General features: G+C 39.9%; 2 protein-coding genes across 2 annotated transcripts in view; one reads left to right on the forward strand and one right to left on the reverse strand.

The window, feature by feature from the left end:
- Arhgef26 (Rho guanine nucleotide exchange factor 26) overlaps window positions 1–11,428 on the forward strand; it is a 105,503-nt gene extending 94,075 nt beyond the window's left edge. Inside the window, exons 13-15 of the mRNA XM_076932468.1 lie at window positions 7,543–7,610; window positions 8,776–8,880; window positions 9,543–11,428. Coding sequence (XP_076788583.1) covers window positions 7,543–7,610; window positions 8,776–8,880; window positions 9,543–9,685 — 316 coding nt within the window. The 3' untranslated portion in view covers window positions 9,686–11,428. The remainder of the gene's footprint in view (window positions 1–7,542; window positions 7,611–8,775; window positions 8,881–9,542) is intronic.
- A 1,892-nt stretch (window positions 11,429–13,320) lies between these two features.
- Dhx36 (DEAH-box helicase 36) overlaps window positions 13,321–24,700 on the reverse strand; it is a 42,374-nt gene continuing 30,994 nt past the window's right edge. The window contains exons 18-25 of the mRNA XM_034500097.2: window positions 24,432–24,605; window positions 24,207–24,293; window positions 22,388–22,471; window positions 20,076–20,175; window positions 19,893–19,983; window positions 17,333–17,453; window positions 16,655–16,807; window positions 13,321–16,210 (exon numbers count right to left, since the gene is read on the reverse strand). Coding sequence (XP_034355988.1) covers window positions 16,025–16,210; window positions 16,655–16,807; window positions 17,333–17,453; window positions 19,893–19,983; window positions 20,076–20,175; window positions 22,388–22,471; window positions 24,207–24,293; window positions 24,432–24,605 — 996 coding nt within the window. The 3' untranslated portion in view covers window positions 13,321–16,024. The remainder of the gene's footprint in view (window positions 16,211–16,654; window positions 16,808–17,332; window positions 17,454–19,892; window positions 19,984–20,075; window positions 20,176–22,387; window positions 22,472–24,206; window positions 24,294–24,431; window positions 24,606–24,700) is intronic.

Genomic DNA, 24,700 nt, shown 5'->3' on the forward strand with positions numbered 1-24,700 from the left:
GAAAAAAATGACACCAAAATGCACTTTCCTTTAACAGGTACACTCACTGTCACACACAATTGGTTATTTAAATGTCTAAAATTATCGTATGCTATGAATATATGATTGATTATACATGTGTAGTTTGGTTCTGAGTTCCTGCTGTTCTCTTTTAGTTTTATTTTAAACTTAAGCCTGAAAACATAAAAAGCTGAACAAACTAATAACACATTATGATCTCTTTAAATCAACTTTAAGATATGTTTACCTCACAACCATTTATCATTTCTTTACGGTATGGGCTATCTGGGTTTGAACAATCAGTTCTAGTCAGTGTAAGGCACATTCTTTGCATCTAAGATTCGTGAAACATATAGTTGGATTTTTGGTTTTTAATATGTGCTTTTGTGTACAGGTCTGTGCATGTATGTACACATGTGGGTATACATGCCTGTGCAAGCACACAGAAGCCAGAAGAGAGCATCAGTGTCCTTTCCCATCATTTCCTTTCTGTCTCTCTGGCTCAGGTCCTTCTTCTTGACCTGGGGCTTATGGCTTAGGCTCCTGCCTCTGCACCCTATTGGAGCTGGAGTAATCGTATTTGCCAGAATGTCTAACTTGTTATAAGCACCGTGATCCAGCTATGGTCCCACGTTTGCAGAGCAGCTCTGGCCATCAAGTCATCTAACACATCTCTATCCCCACATTTATGTTTTTTTTTTCCTTTTCCTTTCTCTTTCCCTTTCCCTTTCCTTTCTTTCTTGTTTGTTTGTTTGTTTGTTTGTTTGTTTTGAGACAGGTTTTCCCTGTGCACCCCTGGCTATCCTGGAACTCATTCTGTAGGCCTTGAACTCAGAGATCTGCCTTCTTCTGCCTCTTGTTGGGATCAAAAGCATGAGCCACCACGGCCTGGCAGCTTCCTCCCTTTTTATGTATTATTTGATTAATATGTTCCATTAACAATTAAGTTAGGAAAATGAAGTTTGCTCTACATTCCTGGATTTGGATGTACAACAGTATGTTTCATCTTTCCTTAATTTTCCTTCTCACTATCTCCTTCCTGAGTTTATCTTTTGAACCACATGGACAGAATTCTGCACATTCTTTCTCACCCTGCACTGTTGATTGCCAATCCCTTGGGTCCGTTCATGTCTTTTCCCCCTCTTTGTATATAGCAGATTCCCAAAACATATTTTTAGACTGATACAGAAAGAGAATCATTAGTTTTTCTATATCCAAGGTAAAGGTAGAGTAGTAGCCATATTTAGGGAAATGTTGCTCTTTGTTAGTGTCTGTCACCCTTTTAAAATATGTACTTTTTAATGAGTAAAATTCATTTGACAATCACATATGTGTTCATACTACATTCTGAGTATTCTCACTCTCTCAGGCCCCTTCCTCTCTCTTGATCTTTTATCACCCCCTCCTCCCTACAGATGGCTTTCTCACATTTACATGCTTTTGTTTGGGTTTTCTAACCCATTGTATTTAACTAGGACCTCATGAGTGACCAAGGGCATGGAACATCCAGTGGATCCTAGCAGGCTGACCAGTGGCTCTCACCCAGAACCCATCAGTGGCCAATAGTTCGGCATAGTTGGACAGTCCCCCATTAGCCCCCTGTCTAATCTGGTCATCCATGCCTGTTGACAGAATTAGCCATGTGCCAACCCAGTGAAGGCAACTAAGCTGCCATGGGTACATGATTGCAATGACCAGGTCATGCCTAGAAGATGCATTCTGTAGCTCTTCTACTTCCCCATCATCTGTCTCGTCTTTCCATCACTCTCTCCTTCAGTAGTCTCTGGGCCTTAAAGGGGAAGTATAAATATCCCATTTAGGGCTATCCACTCAACTGTCCCCAACTATAGCAGCCAACCATCTCTGAATTCACATATATGTACTGTGAAGAGAAGCTTGCACAATGCACAAACAACAGCAGTAGTTTGCCCATTATGGCCTCTTATAGCCTATGTTTTCCCCAGTTATGGGTTTTTGATTAGGCTCACAGTATAAGTCATGAATTTTCTTTTGTGGAACAAGTCCTGAATCCAATCAAAGAACATTGGTTGCCCCTATAATGGTTTTGTCATTATTACAGCAGTGAGTATACTTGCCTGGTGGTTGGTATTAGTTTATAAGATTCACAGTTATTGCCCATTCTCTCCCAGCAGCTACAGAGCACTGTTTAGCATTATAAAAGCTACCTAGCAGGGAATAAGCTTTTGACTTTGTTCTGCCCTTATTTCCCTGTATTTTGCCATCATGATGTCATGATACATTGTTGGTTTGTATCTGATGCTAGGGTGTCAGAAATGCTGCTTAGATAAGGTAGAATGCAGTCTGAGATAGGGGTCCCAGTCTGTTCTTCTAGGCAAGAGATCTGGGACGGATGCTATGGTTCTTAAACTCCTGTGTACTCAGATGCTGCTGTGAACCTTGAGAAGTTGGGAACGGGTCCACTACCCATGCTGAGCCCAGGTTAGGGCAGAATTTGACTAAGTTCCAAATGAGTGACAAAAGTATGGAAGGACCAGAAGAGAGGCCTTCTCCAGAATCTAGGCATGGATCTTTAACCGCAGAGGATCCCTCACAATGCCCCTGCCCTCCCACCACAATTCTTGATGAAGGAGATGGTCCTTGCTTGTCCAAACTGTTTTATTCATGGCAGATGAGGATGCATACGTCTTACTCAGGGTCAACCAGAGATTGAATACCTTTTGTAGGAGGGGATTGACTAAATACTCTGAGCCTATCTAAATACATCATTAGCATTACCATGGGGAACTCTAGGTTTTTATGCTACATGATTGGTTGTCAGGGTCCTCTTAGTGGCGTGGCATGGTCACATCCAGTACAGGTAGTCTGGCCAGGAACTCATTCTCAATTAGGAGATTTACTGGTTTCTCCTGGTTTTCAACTTTTCTTCCTAAGAACCCTGCTGACTGTTTTGTAGGCTGGACATCCAGTCGTGCACATGATGTTATATGTTTGCCTGTCACTGACTTTAAGTCACTGTACTGCTATCCAGACAATGGTCTGAAAAAGACGAAGTCTTACTCTTCTTGAGAAGACAAAGGATGAATGTTTTACTGTTATCTCTTTTCCTTCTGGGCTTTTCCAGAAGAATATGGGACATGGAGAGTGGAGAGTCCCCTTTGTCTGCCTTCATTAAATTGAGGCACAGACAGCTGCAGTTCCCACAGGCAACAGGCTGTAGCAGGTGATGTCCTTGGCTTTCTGCATTCGCAGTAGAATTTGGATGCCCTTTTGGGTCCAGTATGCGGGGATGAGATGTTTACTATGTGATCAGCAAGGGGACAAGCTGTCTCCAGCCATATATGTAACTGTAGGATAGATAGAGCCATCACAAAGGAGGCTCAGAAGTCCTTTCTTGCCTTTCTTTTGCAGAGAAGCTGGGAGCCTAATGAATGTGATTGTGCTGTCAGCCACCCAGACCGGGTGCTGGGCTCTGACAAAGAGCCATTGTTGGCAGGGAGCTTTGCCCTCTTCCTGCTTCAGTTAATGATTTAATTACAACAGGAAGTACAAGGATGGGCTGGAATTGTAAATGGGATCTCAGAGTCTATCATAGTTTTCCTTCCTTTAGGAATAGCACAACATAAAGTAGTCAGTCTATATGGGAAAATGTAGTTCAGGTTGCAATTTTTCTTTTTTCTTTTTCCTTTTTGAATCTAGATTCTAGGTCTGAATGTTTCACATTCGAGGGGTGCTGTTTCCTTTCTTCCACGTCAAATTATAACCACCTTTCATTAAGGCACCTTTCATAAACAATCAAGATATTTTAAGGAGAAATGGGCAGAACATTGTTTTAAAGATTTGTATTTATTTTTATTGTATGTGCATTGGTGTTTTGCCTATGTGTATGTTTGTGTGAAGTGCCAGATCCCTTGGTACTGGAGTTACAGTTGTGAGGTGCTACGTGGCTGCTGGGGATTGAACCTGCATCCTCTGGAAGAGTAGCCAGTGCTCTTAACCACTGAACCATCTCTTTGTCCCCCAGAGACAGAACACTTTAAACAGCCCACAGTAATGCCACATGCCCTTCTTGGCTAGGGGACCAAAATAAGGAAGCGTTCATTTGACACTCTGAACAGATGATACTAAAGTGAGCACTGATATTTCACATGCACCATGTTAACTTCACCAGTTATTATTAACAGTCTTACATTTTTAACAGAACCAGCCCCGAATTTCCGGGGGGGAAGAGGGGGGCCGTGGAAACTGGTAGTCTCTTTTCCATTTTGTCTTTTCTCCTCTGTGGTCAAATATGGCTTAAGGAGCATCTTTCCCAGAACAATGCGCACTACTTGGGGCTTGAACATGTTTTATTCTGCTTGTCTGACCCATCATATTAAAGAACAGGGAAGAACCCCGGCCTAGTGTAGTGCTCATGCACTCAGTGAAGGTTGATTGAAGGATTAGTTGTATCTTGGAATTTGATACCCGACAGATATCAGGGCAAAGGGAAAAGCCTGACCTGCATGTGTGGTAGGTTTCGAATTTCTCGTTTTATATGGTAACTGTGGAGAGTAGATGAGAGTGAGCCATGGACTTGGATAATGACTTTCCTGTCTTTAGGTTTCTGTCTTTAGCAAGTGCTCAGCTCCTGCATTAGAAACACACTCCTTCCAGTTCCCTGGTGGAGCCAGCTCCTTGGCAAGGCAAGTAGAAGCCCCAGGGGAACTGGTGTGGTTTGACAGCTTCTAAGAGGGGGTGGTACTGACTCCATTGAAATGTTTTCAAGAAACAGCTCCATTCAGCAAGGGCAACAACAAGTGTCTTGTTCTGTCCTCTAGAGTCCCAGCAAGGGGCCACACTGTCTACAGGATGCCATTAGTACCCAGACAGCATGGCACAGGAGTGAATGATTTCATCTGGACTGTTCAACTTCAGTGGCAGGGGGCAGCTGCTGGAGCTTGAGATTGGCCTTGTCTGCAGAGTCCTGTGTAAAAGAATCCATTCCAAAGTATGCCGGGAAGGCAGCAGTTTGGACAGGATAAGGCTTGGGGTAAAGGCCTGCCCTGCTTTTGGTATGGCACAGAGAGACACTGACCTTTGGAGACTGCTCTTGGTGAACCACTCACCTTCTGCTAGATCTTAGTTTTCAGTTGGCATTGTACTTTGGAAATTCCAGTTCAGCGTATGGCATAATAAGGATCTTTCCCCCTCAAACAGCAGAATTTTAAGTGTTTACTTGGGAAATGGTTTAAAGGAAGCTATATGTTACTTATTTCTTAGAAAACCAAGGTAGGGCACTTTGCTCTGTATTAGAGAGAAAAGTTTTAGAAGCAAGATGGCATCATCAGTTTCTAGTAATTATATATGTTACTACCCGAAGCCTCATTTCATCAGTCTTTGCACATGGATGTAGGCATGCACATGCCAGAGTGTATGGGTCAGAGGACTCTCCCAGGTGACTGAGCTTCATTGCCACAATATACTAGGCTTGGTGGCCCAAAAGATTCCTGAGATTCTCCATGTCTCCCATGGTCCAGTAGGAGAGTTGGGATTGCAGATACCTGAGCTACAGCATCCAGCTTTTCCATGGGTTCTGGGGATCCACGCTCATGCCTGGCAGAGCTATAGGCACTGAACAATCTCAGCCCCCTCTTTGCTTTTTTTTTTTTTTTAATGTTTGAGCATACATGTTTCATCCTAATTGTGTTACCTATTTATTTTAGTTTTAAACATATATCGATATATTTTGGTTTTTCTTTTTTTTTCTTTTTTTTTTTTCTTTCTTTCTTTCTTTTTTTTTTTTTTTTTTGAGTCAATCTCATACTGTGTGGCAGTCTCCTGCCTGTCAGATTCTGGTAATATCAGCAAACAACTTATAAATGACCAAGGTTCAGCATGTGATTAGTAATATGATTCTCTTGTAAGCAGATGTTTACTGAGCCCCAGTTATACTAAGCAGTGCTTTGGAGATAATCTAATTATCCAGGCAACCCCACTGCCTGCTTTTTTAGGAGGCTACTATGGACCAACAATATGGTCAGGCTGGGCACAGGGTGCCCTGGGGACAGCCTATCTATCAGTTAAGGGAAAGGGAAGGCAATAGGTGTCCATATGGGGGAAGTTACTTGGAAGAGGCAAAGCTTGTATTGTCAGTATTGAGAGTTTATAAACCAAAGAAAGCCCCAAACAAAAATGTTCTGTAGAACTTCACTTTCTAATAATATATAAAACAGATGAAATTAATATATGGGGTGCAAATCAGGCACTTGCTTTGGTCAGAAGACATGGGTTCCTGGTCTGGCAGCATATAGACATGGGTTTGCATAAGCAAGCGCCTGCAGACTTGAGCATTTTTAAAGCACTTGGGCTTGTTTGTTTTATTTTTTTTTCTTTATGTTGTGACACTATTTTTTTTCAGATTTATTTTCAATTACATGTATATATCTCTGTGTGATGGTGTGATGGTTACACGAGCCCAGAGGCATCAGATCCCCTGGAGATGGAGTAATAGGCAATTGTAAGCCACCTATGTGGGTGCTAGGGATGGAACTTGAGTTCTCCATAGTAGCAAGAACATCTCTCAGCCATCTCAGCAGCCACAAAAGGCAGAGTTTCTAACAGGCAGTAGTGAATAGGCAAAGCCTGCAGAAAAGAAAGGGAATTGGAAAGATCACAGAGGGAAGCATGGGCTGGTGTGCCCTGTGGCAGGTCATTATGTGGGCTGCTCTGCTTGGTATGACAGAGGAGTATATGTCCAGGAGTGAAAATAGATTGTAAGGTATTGGGAGAAAAAAAAAAAAAAATTCAAGTCTTTGAGGATAAAGTCCAGAAGGTGTATTGGCACAGTAAATTGGCTGAAATTGCTTACCTCCAAAATGCTAGTCTCATCCCACAGATGGCATTTTGGAACATTTTCTAGAGAACTAAAATAGTATATACCTTTAGACTGACTTAATTGCAATTCTAATGCTTGCTTCTCTAAATACACAAGAACAGTTATGTGGTGGAACAGTACTGTGCTTACTCAGGACGTGTGGTAGTCACAGTTACATTTTTGTTTCACGCAGTTGTAACTTAGCAAATGAAAATATTTTTGGCTATTTTTTTCCTAACTATGCTCGTGAAAATATATTAAAGCATCTGAGAATAGTCTAAATATGTCAGAATTTCTACTTCAATAAAGCTCACACATAGAAAAGAGATTTCTTGTCTTCTTTACCAAAATGGTTGAATGTATGGGAGGGAAAGGGTCCCGCTTTATAGGCTTGCCTTACAAGTGAGATTGGTCCTTTGAACTGTTAAGCATCAGGTGAGTGTGCTAATTCCATTGCTAATCAGTTCTTCATTAAATGTCCCACTGTTATATGAGAAGTTCCCTCTTTCCAGTAACAAGCTACACTTATATTTATTTGACAATGATTGTTCTTTAAAAAAAAATCACTGCTGCTGGTTTCCAAGGCCAGTTCCCTGCCCTCTGGGATCCCTTCTGTTTTGGGCATGGGTTTGCAGTGTCTGTCTAGTAATAAACTACTTTCAGTGTCTAGGGAACTAATCTGAATTGCATCTGCTCTCTGTGTTTAGGAGTGAGCGAGCCCGCTGGATCACAGCCCTGGGACACAGCAGTGGGAAGCAGCCACCAGACAGAACCAGTAAGTTTCCAGGAACACGGAGGGGCTCTGCCCTCTGGTGGCCAGCATGGTTAGACTGGCTACACTGTCGACATAACTAGCTACTTGAAAAGGCTCCTTCCAGGGTAGCTGTTAGTTCCTCCCATGTTAGTTACTAAACATGAAAAATCACTGCTTAGCCTTTCTGGCTTTGTTTCTCCATGTGTGAGTCAGAGGCATTGGGTTCACTGTGGGTTATCGGGAGAACTAAGGTCAATGACAGAGGGTGAAAGCCCTGCTTGAACCATAAAGTTCTTATAGCTAGCGGTTACTGATGGGCTTGAATATAAACAGGAGTGTTGGGATGTGTCTGGTTTTTATCGCTTTGTTTGAGAAAAGAACTTGTCATTTCCCTCTGCCTGGCCTGGGTTTCGCACTAGTCCAGACTGGCTTTGAACGCAAGTTTTTGCCGCTGCTTTCCAAAGGGTGGGGTTACAGGGTGTAGGCTGCCATATCTGGTTACAAGTTTTTGGTCTAAAGAAAATTACATTTTTCATGATCCATTTTAGTGTAAGCTATGGTAATGTGAAGACAATGTACTTTATTCTTCTGGTGTCATAGTATGGACAGTCTTTAACTATTTCGCTGTATTTCCGGATGACTTATTGGAGGATTGAAGAGTGAAGCTTGCGAAGGTGGTTTTCTGGAGCTCCTTAATCGTCAGAGCCTTGAGAGTCAAAGCAAAAGTGGTTGGCGTGACATCAAATTTTATATTAAAAACAAATAATGATGCCATGTCAGTCAGTTCTGCTGAGGTTGTGTTGTTGCAAATCAGCATTTGGGGAGGGGAGTGGACTCTGAATTAGTCTGGCCGTCTTTTGGCTGGAGCCCTCGCTTTTTTCTAAGCTGTGCCACAGCCTTTATGCCTGGTTGCTCTTGGCCTGCACTTCCGCTCTCACCTCCTTTTCCTCGAGTGTAATTCCATGACTGACTCCAGGTCAGGCTATTTCTGAGCATCTCCATGCATTATAAGAGTCCTCCTGAACCCAACATTTAAAACCAGGCGTGAGGCTTAACTTCCCTTAGGAGCCTGGCTCAGACCACCGGTGCCGGCCCTGACATCGAAGTGAGTGAATGCATACTGCTGCTTTGTACGAGTTTTGTTTCTCAGCCCCTGGCCGTTCAGTATGTCCCTTTTCCTCCGCAGCACTGACCCAGGTGGAAATCATTAGGTCTTTCACTGCCAAACAGCCAGATGAGCTTTCCCTGCAGGTGGCAGACGTGGTCCTCATTTATCAGCGTGTTGGCGATGGTGAGTAAGGATTGTTCTCATAGGCACTGGTGGGCTGTAGCTCGCAGAGCCTCAAGTCCAAGGAGTTTCATTTTGTCGGGAACACCCGTATTCCATATCCTGACACAGCGATGCTTCAGCTCCTCTAGTCCAAGGCAGCCTCGTTTTCACCCTTGTTCTTAACCCCAGTTCCTGACAATTCATGTCCCAAGTCAGAGCCCTACAGAATAGAGGTGATGCATTTGAAAACCCTCATCCTGCCCCCTATGCTCCTTCTCTCCCGTGTTTACTTTTGAAGCACGTATGCAGCCACCATCCAGTTTCCTTTCCTTCCCAGCCCTGCAGTCACCTCTTACCTCCAGAAGCCTTTGTGCCCTGCCCCATGACTTAAAAAGACTTTCCTGCAGCTCCTGCCCAAAGGATTCCCTTTCTGAGCTCAGCAAGCTCTCTTAATCTCCTCTCTCAGAGCTTTGGCTCATGCTCAGTCTCTGGTGCGTCTTTTACTCTCTGGCAACTTTGTCCTATTTCATGTGAGGTATTTTGACCTTAACAGGCATCTATCGCACTGAAGTTTCTTCTTGACTGTTATCCATGGTATCCCGAAGACAGCCTTTAGAGTAAGCTGGCACGGGAACACCACCTCCAGACATTCCTTGTGTAATGCAGCCTGTTTTTCCTTGCAGGCTGGTATGAAGGGGAACGACTTCGAGATGGAGAGCGGGGCTGGTTTCCAATGGAATGTGCAAAGGAGATAACATGTCAAGCTACTATTGACAAGAATGTGGAGAGGATGGGGCGCTTGCTAGGACTGGAAACCAACGTGTAACCTCTCAGATGGCCAACAGAGCGGGGGGCTAACTTTACCATTATTACAGTCTACTTAATTACAAAGATGGAAACATTTGCCTATGAGCTTGCCAGGCCATTCTGCACTTTGGAACAACAGCTACCAGATGCAATTAGTCCACAAAACTCAGCTTTTCCATAAGGATGCTCCTGAAAACCTGTGTCCAGGGAGGACAAGTCTCAGCTCCCACCACTTCCACTGTGTTTTCTAAGATGCTGTACCTCAGCCTCTCTGCCCCCACTTCCCTCAGAACGCTGCTCTTCCCCATGTGTTTCTCCTTTGTGTGGTCCCACAGCACCAGCAAGTCTGTCTTTGAGAGTGTTCATTTTGTAAATACATTTTCTGTCTCAGCCTAATGCTGTTAATTCCATAAGGAACTAATAATAGTTTGGTAGGTGAGCTGTCATGTTTTGTAAACCTCTTTCTACGAAAGGGAAATTGACACTTGAACTCTGCCTCCATTTTCCTTATTAGAAGGAAGGTGAGGCTCTACACCCAGTGAGGATTTTTAAAAATCCACCTCATTCAATATTGTTCTTAGATAACTGTAGCATCACCACCCTAAACTACTCAAATGACATGGGATTTACAGCTCCCGTGTGTGAGAACATCCTGAAGACAGGACAATATGGGTCAGCTGCTAAGGATCTGACATAAGACTGCTCTGCCTTCAGTAACATGTGGTTCCTGACAATTCTACTTGTTTTCAATTGAAAATGGCTGGGAACATACATTAACAACCTTCAGAAAGAGAAAATTAAGCTTAATGTCAAGATGCCAACAAGGTACTTGCTTGAAATATTTTGATGTTAGCAGGAAGTCATTGCTTTAAATATTTGGTAGATGGGTTTGGAGTCTCTCTTAGCTGTGAGTTCCAAAAAGATACTGTTTTCCCACCAGGACAAGGAAAGACAATGTAGTATACTGCAGTTTATTAAAAGGTAATAAAGATTTGAAAGACTGACATGGGAAACTTTTTCATTGGTAGCTATAACCCTCCACTTTGCTTACCATGTAAAATCTACATAGACATTATCAGCTGGCTCAGATCTTTGTCCCATGTCCCTGCTCCCATCTAAACAGCACCCAAACCGTTCCAGAAGCCCAGTGTGTAGGTGTGCCTGGCTCATACCCGGCAACCCATCCACCTCAGCAGTAAACCGGAGTAGGGCTCCCAGGCACTTCTCACCTTTGGGTTGCCTGCCTTTTTTGCCTGTGTATGTCTTCTGAGCAAAAGACATTCCGGGCCCCGCGTCTGTGGAGGTATGAGTGAGTACATGAATGAAGCTATAGCAGTAGCCCACAGCAAGAGAGGTCCCAGGATTATAAAACGAGAAATCTGTCTCCTCTTTCAATGTCACAAACTTTTTACAAGTGCTAACAAGTTGTAGTTTAATGTTGTTTTACTTGAGGCAGGCGTTGCTTGAAAGAGTTGTCATTTTGTATTATTTTTTTGCTAATACCCATTTGGAGCTATAAAGTAATACTATGAATCCTGTGAATTAATTTATATGTGTTCAACATTGTGGAAATACATGTGTCCTTTAAGGCAAGCAGCTGAACACTGTTATTAAAGTGTTCTTGTACAGCAGGTCACAGCGTTTCATTTCAACTGTGATTGTTTTTAACATTTTTTATGCCTTCTTTGAAATGTACAGTGTGACTTCACACCTACAAAACCAGAAATGTTACTTTTGTTCCAATAAATTGAAACTGCTCGTACACTTTCAACAAAGCTTGTGAATTTATAAAGACTTTATACATATTTGTCTTTCTGTGCTGGTGTGATTTGATTTACTTGTGGTATGAAGTTTACGGCTTAGGGGATCTGTGGTTAAATAAAAGCTATACTGAAAAGTTACCTATAGCTGGCGTTATAGAAGACTCATCTTGTCCCTGGTATGTGTTGCCATCAGCTACCCTGGGAAACAAGTGCTTTTGAGATGTGGGTCCTACTGTTTCTGTGCTTATGCAATTTTATCACCTAGTAAATCACATTAGAAGAAAAAGCCCAAACCCTTTTAGATCAGTTTCCCATTGCTGGATAAGACTGCCACAGAATGAGTGACTGGAACAATACTCACTCAGTGTCTATGTACAATCCTACATTTGAAAAGTCAGAAGTCCCAGGTACATGGCTGCAATTGTCAGGGCAGCAATAGAATGCTTACTGTTGGTACTTGGAATGTGACTCCCTGTTCACACTGTCTGAGGGAGAAAACACCCTTTAAAGGATCCATGATTAAATTAGGCTCATGGAATAACTTCCTCAGTGATTAACTCAGGATTAGCTTATTTTTTAAGGTAGGCTAATGAATGTTTCAGAAATAATTTTAGTCCTTGGTTAGATCTGTACATTTCCTTGGCTGGGCAACATAAAATAACACATGATATAAATGACAGGGAGGTGCAAAGTAGCAGAGCTTAGAATTCTGCTTCCATTAGCCACCATAAAACCTTAAAATGCTAGATATTTCCAACTTTCTTACAGCTAAAGACCATCATGTGGCAGCAAAAACCCATCAGCTCCTTCTGTCCATCATTCAGCAGTCTAACACATCTTTGTTGTATTTCCACTCAGGCCTGCCTAGGATGAAGAGCAATGGGTATACCGTTTCTAGTAAGTAGCAGAATGCGTTATCCTGTGCTCCATTTGTCCAGAGCACTGGGAAACCACAAGCTGAGCCCCTTTGATTTGCTGTGTAAGAATCCAGGTCACAGGTAGTATGTGCCATAGTAACTTTTGTGGACTGCTCTGGAGCCTCCTCTGGAATGGGCCTGAAAGACAAGAGTTTTTGCTTAGTAGACTCTTAATATTAGCAGAGGGAAACCAAAACCTCACTGGTGCAACAAAGACCACCTGAACTCAGTTATTTCTATAAGCATGTGGTCATAGGTCCACCAAAGACTCAGAGACATGACACTGACACAAATAGCTAGCCAAGAGACACCGAATCCTAAAGTAATCAGGTCATGGGAATATTCATGAATGTCACATGTAGAGATTGTTCTCTAGGTCAAGAAACAGGCACTAACAGTATACCCATCTAAAACGAATAATCTTCCCAGACAGGAATAGTTTTCAACCAATCATTTGACATGGGATGAAGAATCAAGTACTCTATGTATAAGACGACTAAGCAAAGCAGCAACTAACTAGTCACCTGGAAAGATGCTCATTGCTAATTATAGAAGCAAAAATTAAGAAAAAAAATGAAATAGAACAATTTCACTATACAAAATTGGTATAGCCACTTCAGGAAAGTTTGGTATTTTAAGACAATTTACTAGGAGGCTGAAAAGATGACTTAGTTATCTGAGAAAGAATTAAAAGCCCTTACAGAAGACTTGAGGTTCAGTTCCAGCATCTACATGGCAACTTAACAACCATCTGTAATTTCAGCTCCAGAGGATCCAATGCTGTCTTTTGGCTTCCACAGATACCTGCATACATGTGATACATATTAATTTACATAGACATGTATACACAAATTCATAGCTACATAGAAACATGAATAAAAATAAAAATCTTTTTAGAAAGACACACTTTACCATCTGATGAAATTATCTTGATCCTGAGTATTTACACAAGAAGTAAAAACATGACAACTGCATACATATTTAGAGCAGCTTTATTCATTAACAGCAAAAATGCTGAAAATACATGAAATGTCCACCAAGTGGTAAATGGGTACAATGTCATAACCATAAAAGAGAATACTAAACAATAAAAATTACTAATATGTACAGTATGCATGAGTTATCATGATGCTTATATTAAGTCAAAGAGGCTGGACACATGGACTGTGTGAATCCATTCCCAGAAAACCCATAAAAGGCAAAACTCCTGATGAGAGCCTGCTCCCTGGGCACCAGAGGGGAGCAGCAGGGAAGGGCATTTTACCTGTGAAAGCAACAAGAGAACATCTTAGGTTGATGGGAATGTTCTACATCAAGACTGTGGAGTTAGCTACACAATGTCATACAGTAGACAAAATACAGTGAAATTATACTCTTAAATTGGTTAATTATACACATTACCTTAAAGCTTTCAAAAGTTATGGAAGAATATAAAAAACTAACTGACAACATGATTTACTTTCCTTGATACATTTTTGAATATTCCCCAGTGAAGATGTTTTTTCTTTTTAAAAAAAAAAAAAAAAAAGAATAAAAATGCTGTTTAACATATAGGATTATTACAAATATATAGATATAAAACACAATTATAGTTACTTAAGAATAAATATAAGCTCAGTGTTGAGAATGTAAGGAAATATGCCATCATTTACTTAGTCTGGGTGCACAGATACTGAAGTAATAATTTTAAAGTAGACTTTGTTTTACAAATGCAGCAAATTACACTTTGCAATTAACTGACTTAAAATTACTACAGCTTTTTTTCCAGGTCAGTTAATTAGGAAGGTACCATATGCATGTACTTAATGCTCTTAAAACATTATGCAGCAGCCTATTTCATTTTTACTCCTAAGTTTTTGTTACAGTGTTTTTTTCTAGTTTGTTCTTTGTGCTGTGCAAATGATATAAGACAACTTTTTCTTCTAGATGACCTATTTTTTAAGAGCAAAACAGAACAAGTCATTTGGGGACTTAGAGTGCATTTTTCAGTTAACAGTCCTAATCTGTAAACAAGAAGCTGAATCTTCAGAGCACCCGTAATCCACCCTCTATCCTGCTTAGCTATGTCAGAGATAGCAGTAGATGCTGGCAAGACACCACCTATTTTTGTGTACTGCTCATCTGTAAAAACAATTCTAAACATTTTTGCACTTGCTGTGGAGACTAAATACTTGCGTGTAAACACACATTGACTTTAGGGGCAAAACTAATATGCTGTTAATACTGTGACAATACCACTATGACTATAAGAGTTTAGGAAGAAACATAATTTTGGTGAGATAATCCAAAAGAATAAACTAAGGACACAGTCCATTCAAATCTTTGTAGACACTGCCAGGTGACATATACTCAGACAGGGCCGCAGCACCTGAACTAGCATGAGCAGCAAATCCATGGCAGGATTATGGATATGTCCTGGTCATCTCACAACTTACTGGGGAAATAGACCAAACTTGATAATCTCAGAACAATCTCTGGCTCTTGGATAGGACAAAACAACATCTTTAAGCTAGAGGTAGGGACTACAGCAGCAAAACAAGAAGGGAGTCCAAAAGTAGAAAAACCAATAGCTCTAACAAGCCTTCAAACAGTCTTGTTTTGTCACACTAGAGCATAGAGGCATAAAACTGGGGTGTGACAGGGCTATGGGTGTGGCTCAGTAATACAGCACTCATCTAGTATATGTGAGGTCCTTGGCTCAACCATCTCCAAGGTCCTCAGTACAAAAAATGAAACAGTAAAACTGATTACTAAAGGTTAAAAAATATTTCATGGACAAATAGTAGCAAGCACTGTGTTAGGACACATGCAACAGACACTAGGCTGTGGACAAGCACTGTGTGAGGACACATGCAACAGACCCTAGGCCGTGGACAAGCACTGTGTGAGGACACATGCAACAGACCCTAGGCCGTGGACAAGCACTGTGTGAGGACACATGCATCAGACCCTAGGCTGTGGCCCTTTACATGTATTACCGTAGTTAATCCTCACAGTCTTTACCTGTCTTTCAGATAAGAAAAGGGGGCTGAGACAGGACCTCCACCATCACACCCAGACACGTGCTCAGTTGCTACATTATGCTACACAGAGCAGGATGGTAGGTAATATAAGAACCTTTTTAAAAAAGTTAAAAAACAAAAGCAAACGAATAAAAGCAATCAAGTGAGCCAAGTGATAGGCAGAACTCTAGAAACCAAGCCAAGAAGTTAGCTGAGATTTATACATTGTACATTTTATTAAATATTGGGCTTTATTACAACAAATTTATTTATAAATTCATTTTTAAAAAATGTGGTTGTATTCAAATTTTACTTCACACTGCTTTTTGGCCCAACTTTCTGTCTCTAGACAGTCATTGTGGACAGAAAATTATTTTTGCATAATAGCATAAAGGAATTTCTCAATGTTACAACTTTGGGAATTCTCCCAAAGTGTGGACATCACTACAACAGAGGGTAAGGTCAGAAAGCACACTGCTTTCCCACTGTCTTTATAGTAGCTAGACGGCACTGTTCAGTCATGCACATTAACTCTTTACTACCCAATCAAAGCTTCTAACTTAACACACAAAAGCAAGTCATAACCCAAGGCTTGGCATTTTGCCAAAATCTAAAAAAAAAAAAAAAATGGGAATTATGGACATCAGGATAGGTTTTAGGCCACCACAGAAAGCTGTCAGCTGTAATATTCGTCCTGTGACCGTGGTGGCAAGTTCCTTGGAGTAGCCTTTTCTTGTGTTTTGATCAAGTCTAGAATAGCTGACAGTACTGCACAGTCTCTGGACTTAGTGTCGTTCCAGTCTACAGGATGAGGGCATTCAATCTTCTCTTGTAGAAGGATGTCCAGTTCCTTTCGTAGTCCCTGAGGTTGAAGGAAGCAGACATGCTCATCAGGAAAGACGGATTTTTAGATAATACAGCAGAGACAAATGTGACTCTGGTGGTGAGAAGGATTTTCAGAAGCTATTTACAAAGGAGGGTAGATTCAAACTCTAATCCTTAAAGTCATTGGAAGAATATTACTGCATCAAAAATAATTTGGAAAACTAAGATCAATCAACACTACTAGCTCTCTTGCAATAGAGAAACAGTCTTTCTAAAAACACCATTTATCTTGGAGGCCATGATGTGTGCCATGGACTGTCTGGAGGTCAGAGAAACACTTTCAGAAGTCAGTTCTATACTTCCACCATGTGTGATCTAAGGCCAATGCAAGTCTTCTGGGGGTGGCAGCAAGCTGCTTTACATCTTGTGGCCCTCAAATTCACTTACATGCAACCTAATAGACAACCATTAACACCAGTACCTTAACAAGATGGGCAATTCTTTCTGGAGACTGAAACACAATCCATTCATCTACAGCAATAATGTCCTGGTCGTTATCTTTCTGGATGGAAATATCTCCTCCAAAGAACAAGAGGCAGTATGGTGAAACTTCTGTGCAGTCATACAAGTATATCTGTAAGGACCGGGAATGTGCATGAGGAAGTAGGAAAGAATGACTATTACATAATTCAACATCCCAACATCCATCAGCTGCTTTCTAAAATAGGTATTAACTTGCTTATGTGATTTTGAAAATTAATTTTGAAGAAATAAGACTTTAAGTGAACCTATCCTAATTCTTAGAAATTTTATATATATGTTTGTTCTAAATTGAACATTCTCTGAATGTCAAATCTAACCAACGAAGATAAAATTACTTTTATTTGTATATCCAAATAATAAAAAATCTCACTATTCTGACCACTACTTAACTTATACTGTCATGCCAACAAAGCTTTACACAGTACAAATTCCTGACTGCTTTCTGAAAGCAGCCTCACAGAGAAAATTATATAAATAAACAGATGATGTACTATACTATCTACTTATAGAAAAACGCTCTAATTTATGTCAGAAAAAAGTATACTTTTTAAGGTATAAAATTATAAAGCTATAAGACTGACATTCAGATAAACAATTATGTTAAATGTTCACTTACACTGCTTGTTCTCATCTTCAGGTGATAGATAAGCCAGTTGTACTGGAAGTCTGTCTGCTCCACATTGACAGACTTAGGATGAATAGAAACCAGACCATCAGACTTTGTGTGAACTTTCACCCTTTGAAAAAGTTACAATACAGTTCATAAGTGTCTCAAGGGATTGTTCCCTCATTACGTCAAAAGAATTACTCTTTAATGGTCTTCGTATATAGTACATAATAAAGAATAAAGCACATGAAAGGACTAGGAAGGAGCTTACACTGAGAATGACCACTACTCACGATTTATACAGTAAATGAAATAATCAACTAAAAACTTCCATTGGTTAACTGTGTTCCCAAAAGAACCCAAAATTAAAAATTAAAATTCTCTTGAAAAGACTTTTGCTAAAACTGATTTTACACTGTTTTTTTTAGATTTACTTTAGGTGTATTAATGTTTTGCCTGTTTCTATATGTGCAGCACATGTGTGCTTGCTGCCACAGAAGAAGGCAGTAGACCCCCAAGCCTAGAGTTACAGACAGTTGTGAGTGGCCATGTGGGTACTGGGAATAGAATGCAGGGTCTATGAAAGAACAGCCAGTACTCCTACCTGCTGAGCTGTCTCTTCAGTTCATTTAAAATGTTTTTAAATGCCCACTCAAATTTCTCGACTTTAAAATATATATATTCAGAATGAGTATATTTTGGCAGTTTAATTTACTCTGACTTCTTAGGGGCTTTCTTTTTCATGCAGTGTTTGTTTTGTGTGGGAAGCAGTGCATGTATGAAGGAGAGGGAGAGGAGGGCCATTCTCCCCCTTCACCATGGTGGTTTCAGGGAGGAAGGATGCGGAACTCTATCTAGGCTGTCAGATGTGGCAACAAGTGCCTGCCTACTAAGCCATGTCACAGGCCCCAGGAAACATTTTTGTTGACAATCATTTTTTAAGTCAATTTGTTCATCAATATTATTCAGATAGACATTTCATGGTTTTTAAACAATGGTAATTATAAAATATTGGATTTGTTATTTCATAATCCCTTCTTCAGAGTTTTTAAGGTCCCATGGATTCATAATATATCAATTCCTGTCATAGTTATGATTTATTATTTGGAATAAAAATGTAAATTACTTTTTCTTCAGTCAATCACTGTCATTCTGAAAGTCGGGAGTTAGGAAATTTCTGTATGGAGCCAAGTATATTAAGATCTGGTGGCCTTGCCTTCCAGTCTGTCTGTGAGGCCACACTCTGTTAACCAAGCAGGACAGCAGATAACAGACAACCAAATGGGCACAGCTGTGGCCCAGTGAAATGCATTAAAAACTTCTATAAAATTCGTCACTGCTCCTAGCACCAACCATGGGACAAGCATACTAATCCAAAGAAAACTGTCTTTTTTTCATGAAGTTCTCCCATGAGAGGAAATAATAAAATGTTTGTATTTTAATATTATTCTATTAAAGTATCAACAAAGTTAGAAACAGGAATCTAGGTTACTACTGACATAAAGCTGTGATAACTCATGGATAATCCTCCCCTGTGTGAGGAGAAGCAGGAGAAGCTGGAGGCAAGCAGAAGCCATGATGTAAAACCATGCTTCAAAACAAACAAAACAAAACAAAACAAAAAAATAAACAAAAAACCCCCAAACCCCTAACTTAGATTATTTACAATATAGATAATTCAGTCACATTAAAATTCGTCCTTTTACCCTTAACCCTGTAATTTAACCTATCCTTAAGTCTTGGGGAGCTGTGTGTACAACAGAGAATGCTTAATAGTATTCCTGGTCTAAGAAACATGAAAAGATCTCTTCTAACTATAGTAATGATACATACATCCAGCTACTAGTTAAATGTTTCTTTGGGGGAAATCACCCCAGTTTGAGAATCACATTTCCAGAACATTCTCTTAATGCTGGTCATTCTGGGCAGACTGTATTTTCTAATTGTTTAATCACAAGCTACCTAGCATTTTCATTTACATTAGCACTAATATTATACATGTTACCACACAGTTTTAAACCATAATGTCTCCATTGCTAGTAAATACCTATGTTGTTTGCTACATACCCGTTAAAAGGCATTTGGGGTCAACTCCTTAGGATGAACTCAAGTTAAAATATAAAATTACCAATAAACCAAACTGAGTCAATGACTACTGAACCTCTCCCAAAGGGTGACAATTCAAAGACCCTCGGACTTCCTGTCTGTCAGTACCCACACTAGAGTAAACCGAGGCAGAAATATTCTTCATTGTTATCTCCAACACAGCTAAGGCTATGTGGACATACATTCCACTTGTCCAAAGAATAGTATTACAATTTTATTCAAATTGCTATCAAACACACATGCACTCACGCTCGCACGCATGCGCGCGCACACACACAATTTCATTAACTTGTTTTGTAAATGGGTGATAAGTGACTAAATCTGTGTTGTGAGAGACAGATCCCTATGTTCAGTGACTGCTATGCATCTAAATTACCAAACTTGCAAAGAATCCATTTCTACTAGAGGGTTCCAACGATGAAGAAAGAGCTGTGAGTAGTTCTTAACAATCTTCAATGCTTACATTTTCCTTTTTTTACCCAAATTTAGTCGGATTTTAGCAACTTTTGGATATAAACCAGCACAGATGACAGCTTTAATTATCTTCTCATTATCTATAGGGAAAGGAAAAGGTGAGGAGGAAAAGTGAAATACTGAATCATTAGACCATGAATGGTAAGTGATTTACTGTTTTGTTTTTCTTTACCTGAATTTATGTTAGCTTTTGGATCTTTGGGACTTCTACTGCTTACAAATCCAGCTCCAAGAAGATGCTCAGCAAACTGTCCCTTCATGTTATGCAGCATCTAGAGAGCAATGGTAACAGCTAGAAGCCTTTCATGTATAGGGCTATAAATCACACTCACCTCAATTTAGGTTTTAGCTTCTTCTGCTTTACAAAAACACCAGTTCAATAATGTAACTGAACTATAAAACTAGATTTTAACTGTTCGTGTATGTATATTTTGTGGGAGTCCTGGTGCCTGTGGAAGCCTGAAGGCTTCAGACCACCTATAATAAAGCTGGACTTATTACACAAGACTCACATGCTGGGAACCAACTTGGATCATCTGCAGCAAGAGCTTTTAACTACTTTTATCTCTCCAGCTCAGCAATTAAATGAGATCATTAAGGAGGGAACTGGTACATCACAAAGACAAGCTTCTGCAAATAAATTTTACTGGAAGACAACTATTTCTACTTTCTATATTCTTTGTGGTTGCTTCTGTACTCTAATAACAGATGAATATTCTTAAGATACACAGCCTACAAGCCTAAATTATTATTTGGTGGGAAAAATGCATGATATAAGGAACACAATAAAAACAGTAATGTTTAAAGAATTACCCCATTTTGTAAGACACATTGGAATTTCCTTTTACTTTGCTTTTAAAAACAAGTAGAACACCCCCTCACACCTCCAACCCCCAACAATGACCAAGCTTAACTAATGTTAACATCCTAGAACAGAAGCATTTTCCTTAAGAGAAAGCTTTAAGCAGAAATGCTGGGTGCTCGGTATGGTGGAAAACAAGTCCCTTCAGTGATCTTCAAAGTCATAATGCGATAGACACCGTGCACATACACCAACACAAGAATCAGGAAGAGGGACAACTTCAGAATGAGATCCTATTTATTTTGTTTCTTGCTTTTGTTTACTGGGTTTTTGAAGCAGGATCTCACATAGCCCAAGCTAGCCTCACACTATATAGCTGAGGCTGGCCTTGAATTCTTGGGATGACAGGCATGTTGTACCACTCCTACCTTGAGATCAGCTTTTAAAATCATAAAAGCTATGTTTAGCTAGGCACTGTAGTACAAGTCTATATTTCAAGCAACTTGAGGCTCACACAGAGCTGAGGGCTCCAGGCCAGCCTAGGTTGCAAGCAAGACTGAACCAAAAGTTTTTATAAAGCATAATTAACTTTAGTTCAAATTAGTTCTACAGAAATAAAAACAGCATAGATTAATCTGTTTTTACAATTACAGAAACATCTTCTAAAGAATACTGTCAAGTTCAACAAAGAGATTATAATAGGTAAAACTGGTTAAATGCAAGTGTTCCTTTTACATAAAGTTTAAGTTTCCCCATGTATTTCTTCTAAATGAATGGAGAGCCATTTACTCCTGGTCATTCTAGCATTATAATTTTAGGGCAACCATCTCTACATGCAGTCCTCACTGTGCAGTTTCCATCACTACTCTGTGTTTCTTCTGTATTTTAAACAATTCCAGTGTGCACTGTCAATCACGTGACATGCAAGCTCCGCTGCTGAAATCGTCATTGATTCCTTGTCAGTAGCTGTTTTCAGGAACCCAGAGGTCAGCATTTCTTTAGTTCTTTCTTGAATGTTCATTCTTTCTCTTTACAATTGACTTAATGCCTCAACTGGATATGTTATTCACATAGACAACCTGGATTTAGGCATCTTTCCATAATGTGTATGGTTTGCTATTCCATTTCAGGGAATGGTTTTTTTATCTGTGCCTGGGTTAGTCTCCACTACACATGATACAGCGATGGAGATCAGTCTTGTCCTTCAACTTTTTATTTATCACTTTAAAGTTATGTTTTCAGCTGCATCCATACCCTAACTACTTACATAGCTTTTTTATGTCAAGCATCTGCTTTCCAGGAGGCTGTCTGGTTGATTTCTTAGTTTAGCAGCTCACCGCTCTGTCCCTTTTGAAAGTTCACCCTTACTAGCTTATTTTCTTTCCCTCGTTTTACTGAATGGGTAATCTGTTCAGTAACCCAACGCTTTGGAGCAGCTGTGAAATAGGCTATGTCCATTGTAGTTTTGGGCTGCAGTATCTTTCTGAGTTGTCACATCACTTTTCAACTCTCTGATGACAGGGCGATTTTATTAAAATGTTAATTTCTTGACATACACACACACACACACACACACACACTCTTTCTCTCTCTCCTTTTTCTCTCTCTCTGAATGTCGTTAACGTTTTCTACAGATAAAATTGGACAAAATAGATGTGTATATACTAGTCTATGGGTATTACCTGTAGGGTGTTGGAAGACAGAAAGTATTCCCAGCAGTAGTCCTTTTCATATCTGAAGCCACGTCGTTTGGCTTCTTCCCAGCCCTATTGGACAAAAGGAATGAAGAGACTCACATGGTTTGTTACACCACAAACTACCGAGTAGCTTCCATCTTCATTTACTAACAGTTTCTTTTTTCTTTGCTGATGTCCCATTTTCTCTGTAAAAATGTCAAAGAACTTTGAAACTCATGACAAAAACATGAAGCTCCTTATGATCCCAGTACCCAGCAATGCTACTGACATACTGTGTATTTTACACAAAATCTTTCCACCATAGTATCAAGCATTCATTAAAAAACAATTTTAGTAAATAAATTTCAGTGTATTAGATTTTCAACTTTAAAACCATGGTTTCTTAACTACAGCATAGGAGGAGGAGAGGTTGTCCGCAAGGCAGCTCAGCAAAATCCAAACTGAACAACCAGAATTAGATCCCTTAATCTCCATACTGTGAAAGGAGAGACAGAATTTTAACAAGCTGTCCTCACTGTCAACACACTCCCCCAACAAAAGTAAATAAAAGTTAAAACTTAAAAAAAAAAAAAATTATATATATCCCATAGGAAGACCAGCAGTCTCATCTAACCTAGACTCTTGAGATCTCATACACTGAGCCACCAATCAGGCAGCATACACCAGCTGATATGAGGCCCCCAACACATACACAACAGAGGACTGCTTGGTTTGGACTCAGTCAGAGAGGACGAGTCCAGAAAGACTTGAGGCCCTAGGGAGTGGGGAGGTCTGGTGAGGTGGGTGTGGGTGGGGAGAACATATGGGATGAGGAACAGCCAGAGAGTGGATGAAGAGGGGTAAAACAACTGAAGTGTAAAAAAAAATAATTATAATTAACAAAAAAGGAAACAGGGAAAGAGAGATTAAATGAGTTCTAGAATAATACAGTTCTAAAAGATTAAGACAGCAAATCTAGACTAATATACTCTGCAAAATAATCATCACAGGTGAAGGAACAAAAACTTTTCATAATATAAATAGCCTAAGGAAAAAAAAATTATACTGACTAGACTGAACCTAAAGAAAACACAGGAACCAATCTTTTGGGTTGAGAAGAGGAGTAAGGAGAAAAATAAGCATCACTGAGAGAAACTACGCAAGTTCTACCAAGAGCACAAGCAGCAAAAACACAATGATTGTAGTCAACACACACCTGTTAACTTTAAATCTTAAGCTACATTACTAGAATTAGAGACTAACATCAATCCAATGATAGCGGGTGATTTCAATATGCTACTTTTTCCAACAGATCGGTCATTTGCCAAAAAAAAAAAAAAAACAAAAAAAAACACAAACAAAAACCAAAAAAACCCCCCAAAAAACAAACAAACAAAAAAACCAAACCTGAGTAATACATGGTAAGCCCTAAAAATCATATATACACAGGCAACATATGAGCTAAGGTTTTTTTTATATACATACACATACGTGTATATAACTCTTAGTCTATCAAAAGGCTATATCATTGAAGAGTAGGTATTATTCGACAGACTATCATAAAGGTAAGACAAAGACACAAAGGAACATCATATAAGAAAAACAAGATAACGCGGTCAACTGTGTCTGTCTTTTTTAAATATAAGCCTTTTCTGAAAAGATAAAGATGAGCTCTTGTATAAGACAGTTCATTTTCATAAAATGGTCACCAAATTTGAACCATGCTCAGCAATTTACCGATGAGCTATAAAATGGTCATTTAAAAGTATTTTACAACATGCTCTTGAGTAACCTTCTATAAAGCAGGACAGTATGTTTCTCTTACCTCAAACGCATTCACAACTGTCAGGTGATCACTTCTAGTTTCCTTTGCCAGTTCCTTTCTTCTTGCATCTGCAATCTTTTCTTTTCCCTAAAAAAGTAACAGTTGTAGCTTACAATTTTCTGACATAATAATGATAGATATTTTACTGAAAATCTACTGAAACATAGATGTGAACAGTAAACATGCTTGGCATTAAGAGTGCCCAGCCCTGTTTCTCTCTCTTACCAATGGAATGACAAAGGGATCTTTAAAGCTGAGACTAGCAGCAATGGTGAGGACTGGATCTAAGCAACAGAACAAAGCTCCAAAGAGAATCATTTTTCCAATATGTGGCTCAACAGGCAGTCGGGCTAAATGGACGCCAAGAGGTGTCAATTCTTCTTGCTTATCCAAAGCACTCTGAAAGGCAAGAGTCTGCTCTTACAGTAGGCCCAGCAAACCACTCCATGAAAACTAATGTAGTCAACTGTAACAGGCCACTATTCATTCTCTTA

The sequence above is a fragment of the Arvicanthis niloticus genome, chromosome 4, assembly GCF_011762505.2.
Source record: "Arvicanthis niloticus isolate mArvNil1 chromosome 4, mArvNil1.pat.X, whole genome shotgun sequence".
NCBI lineage: Eukaryota > Metazoa > Chordata > Mammalia > Rodentia > Muridae > Arvicanthis > Arvicanthis niloticus.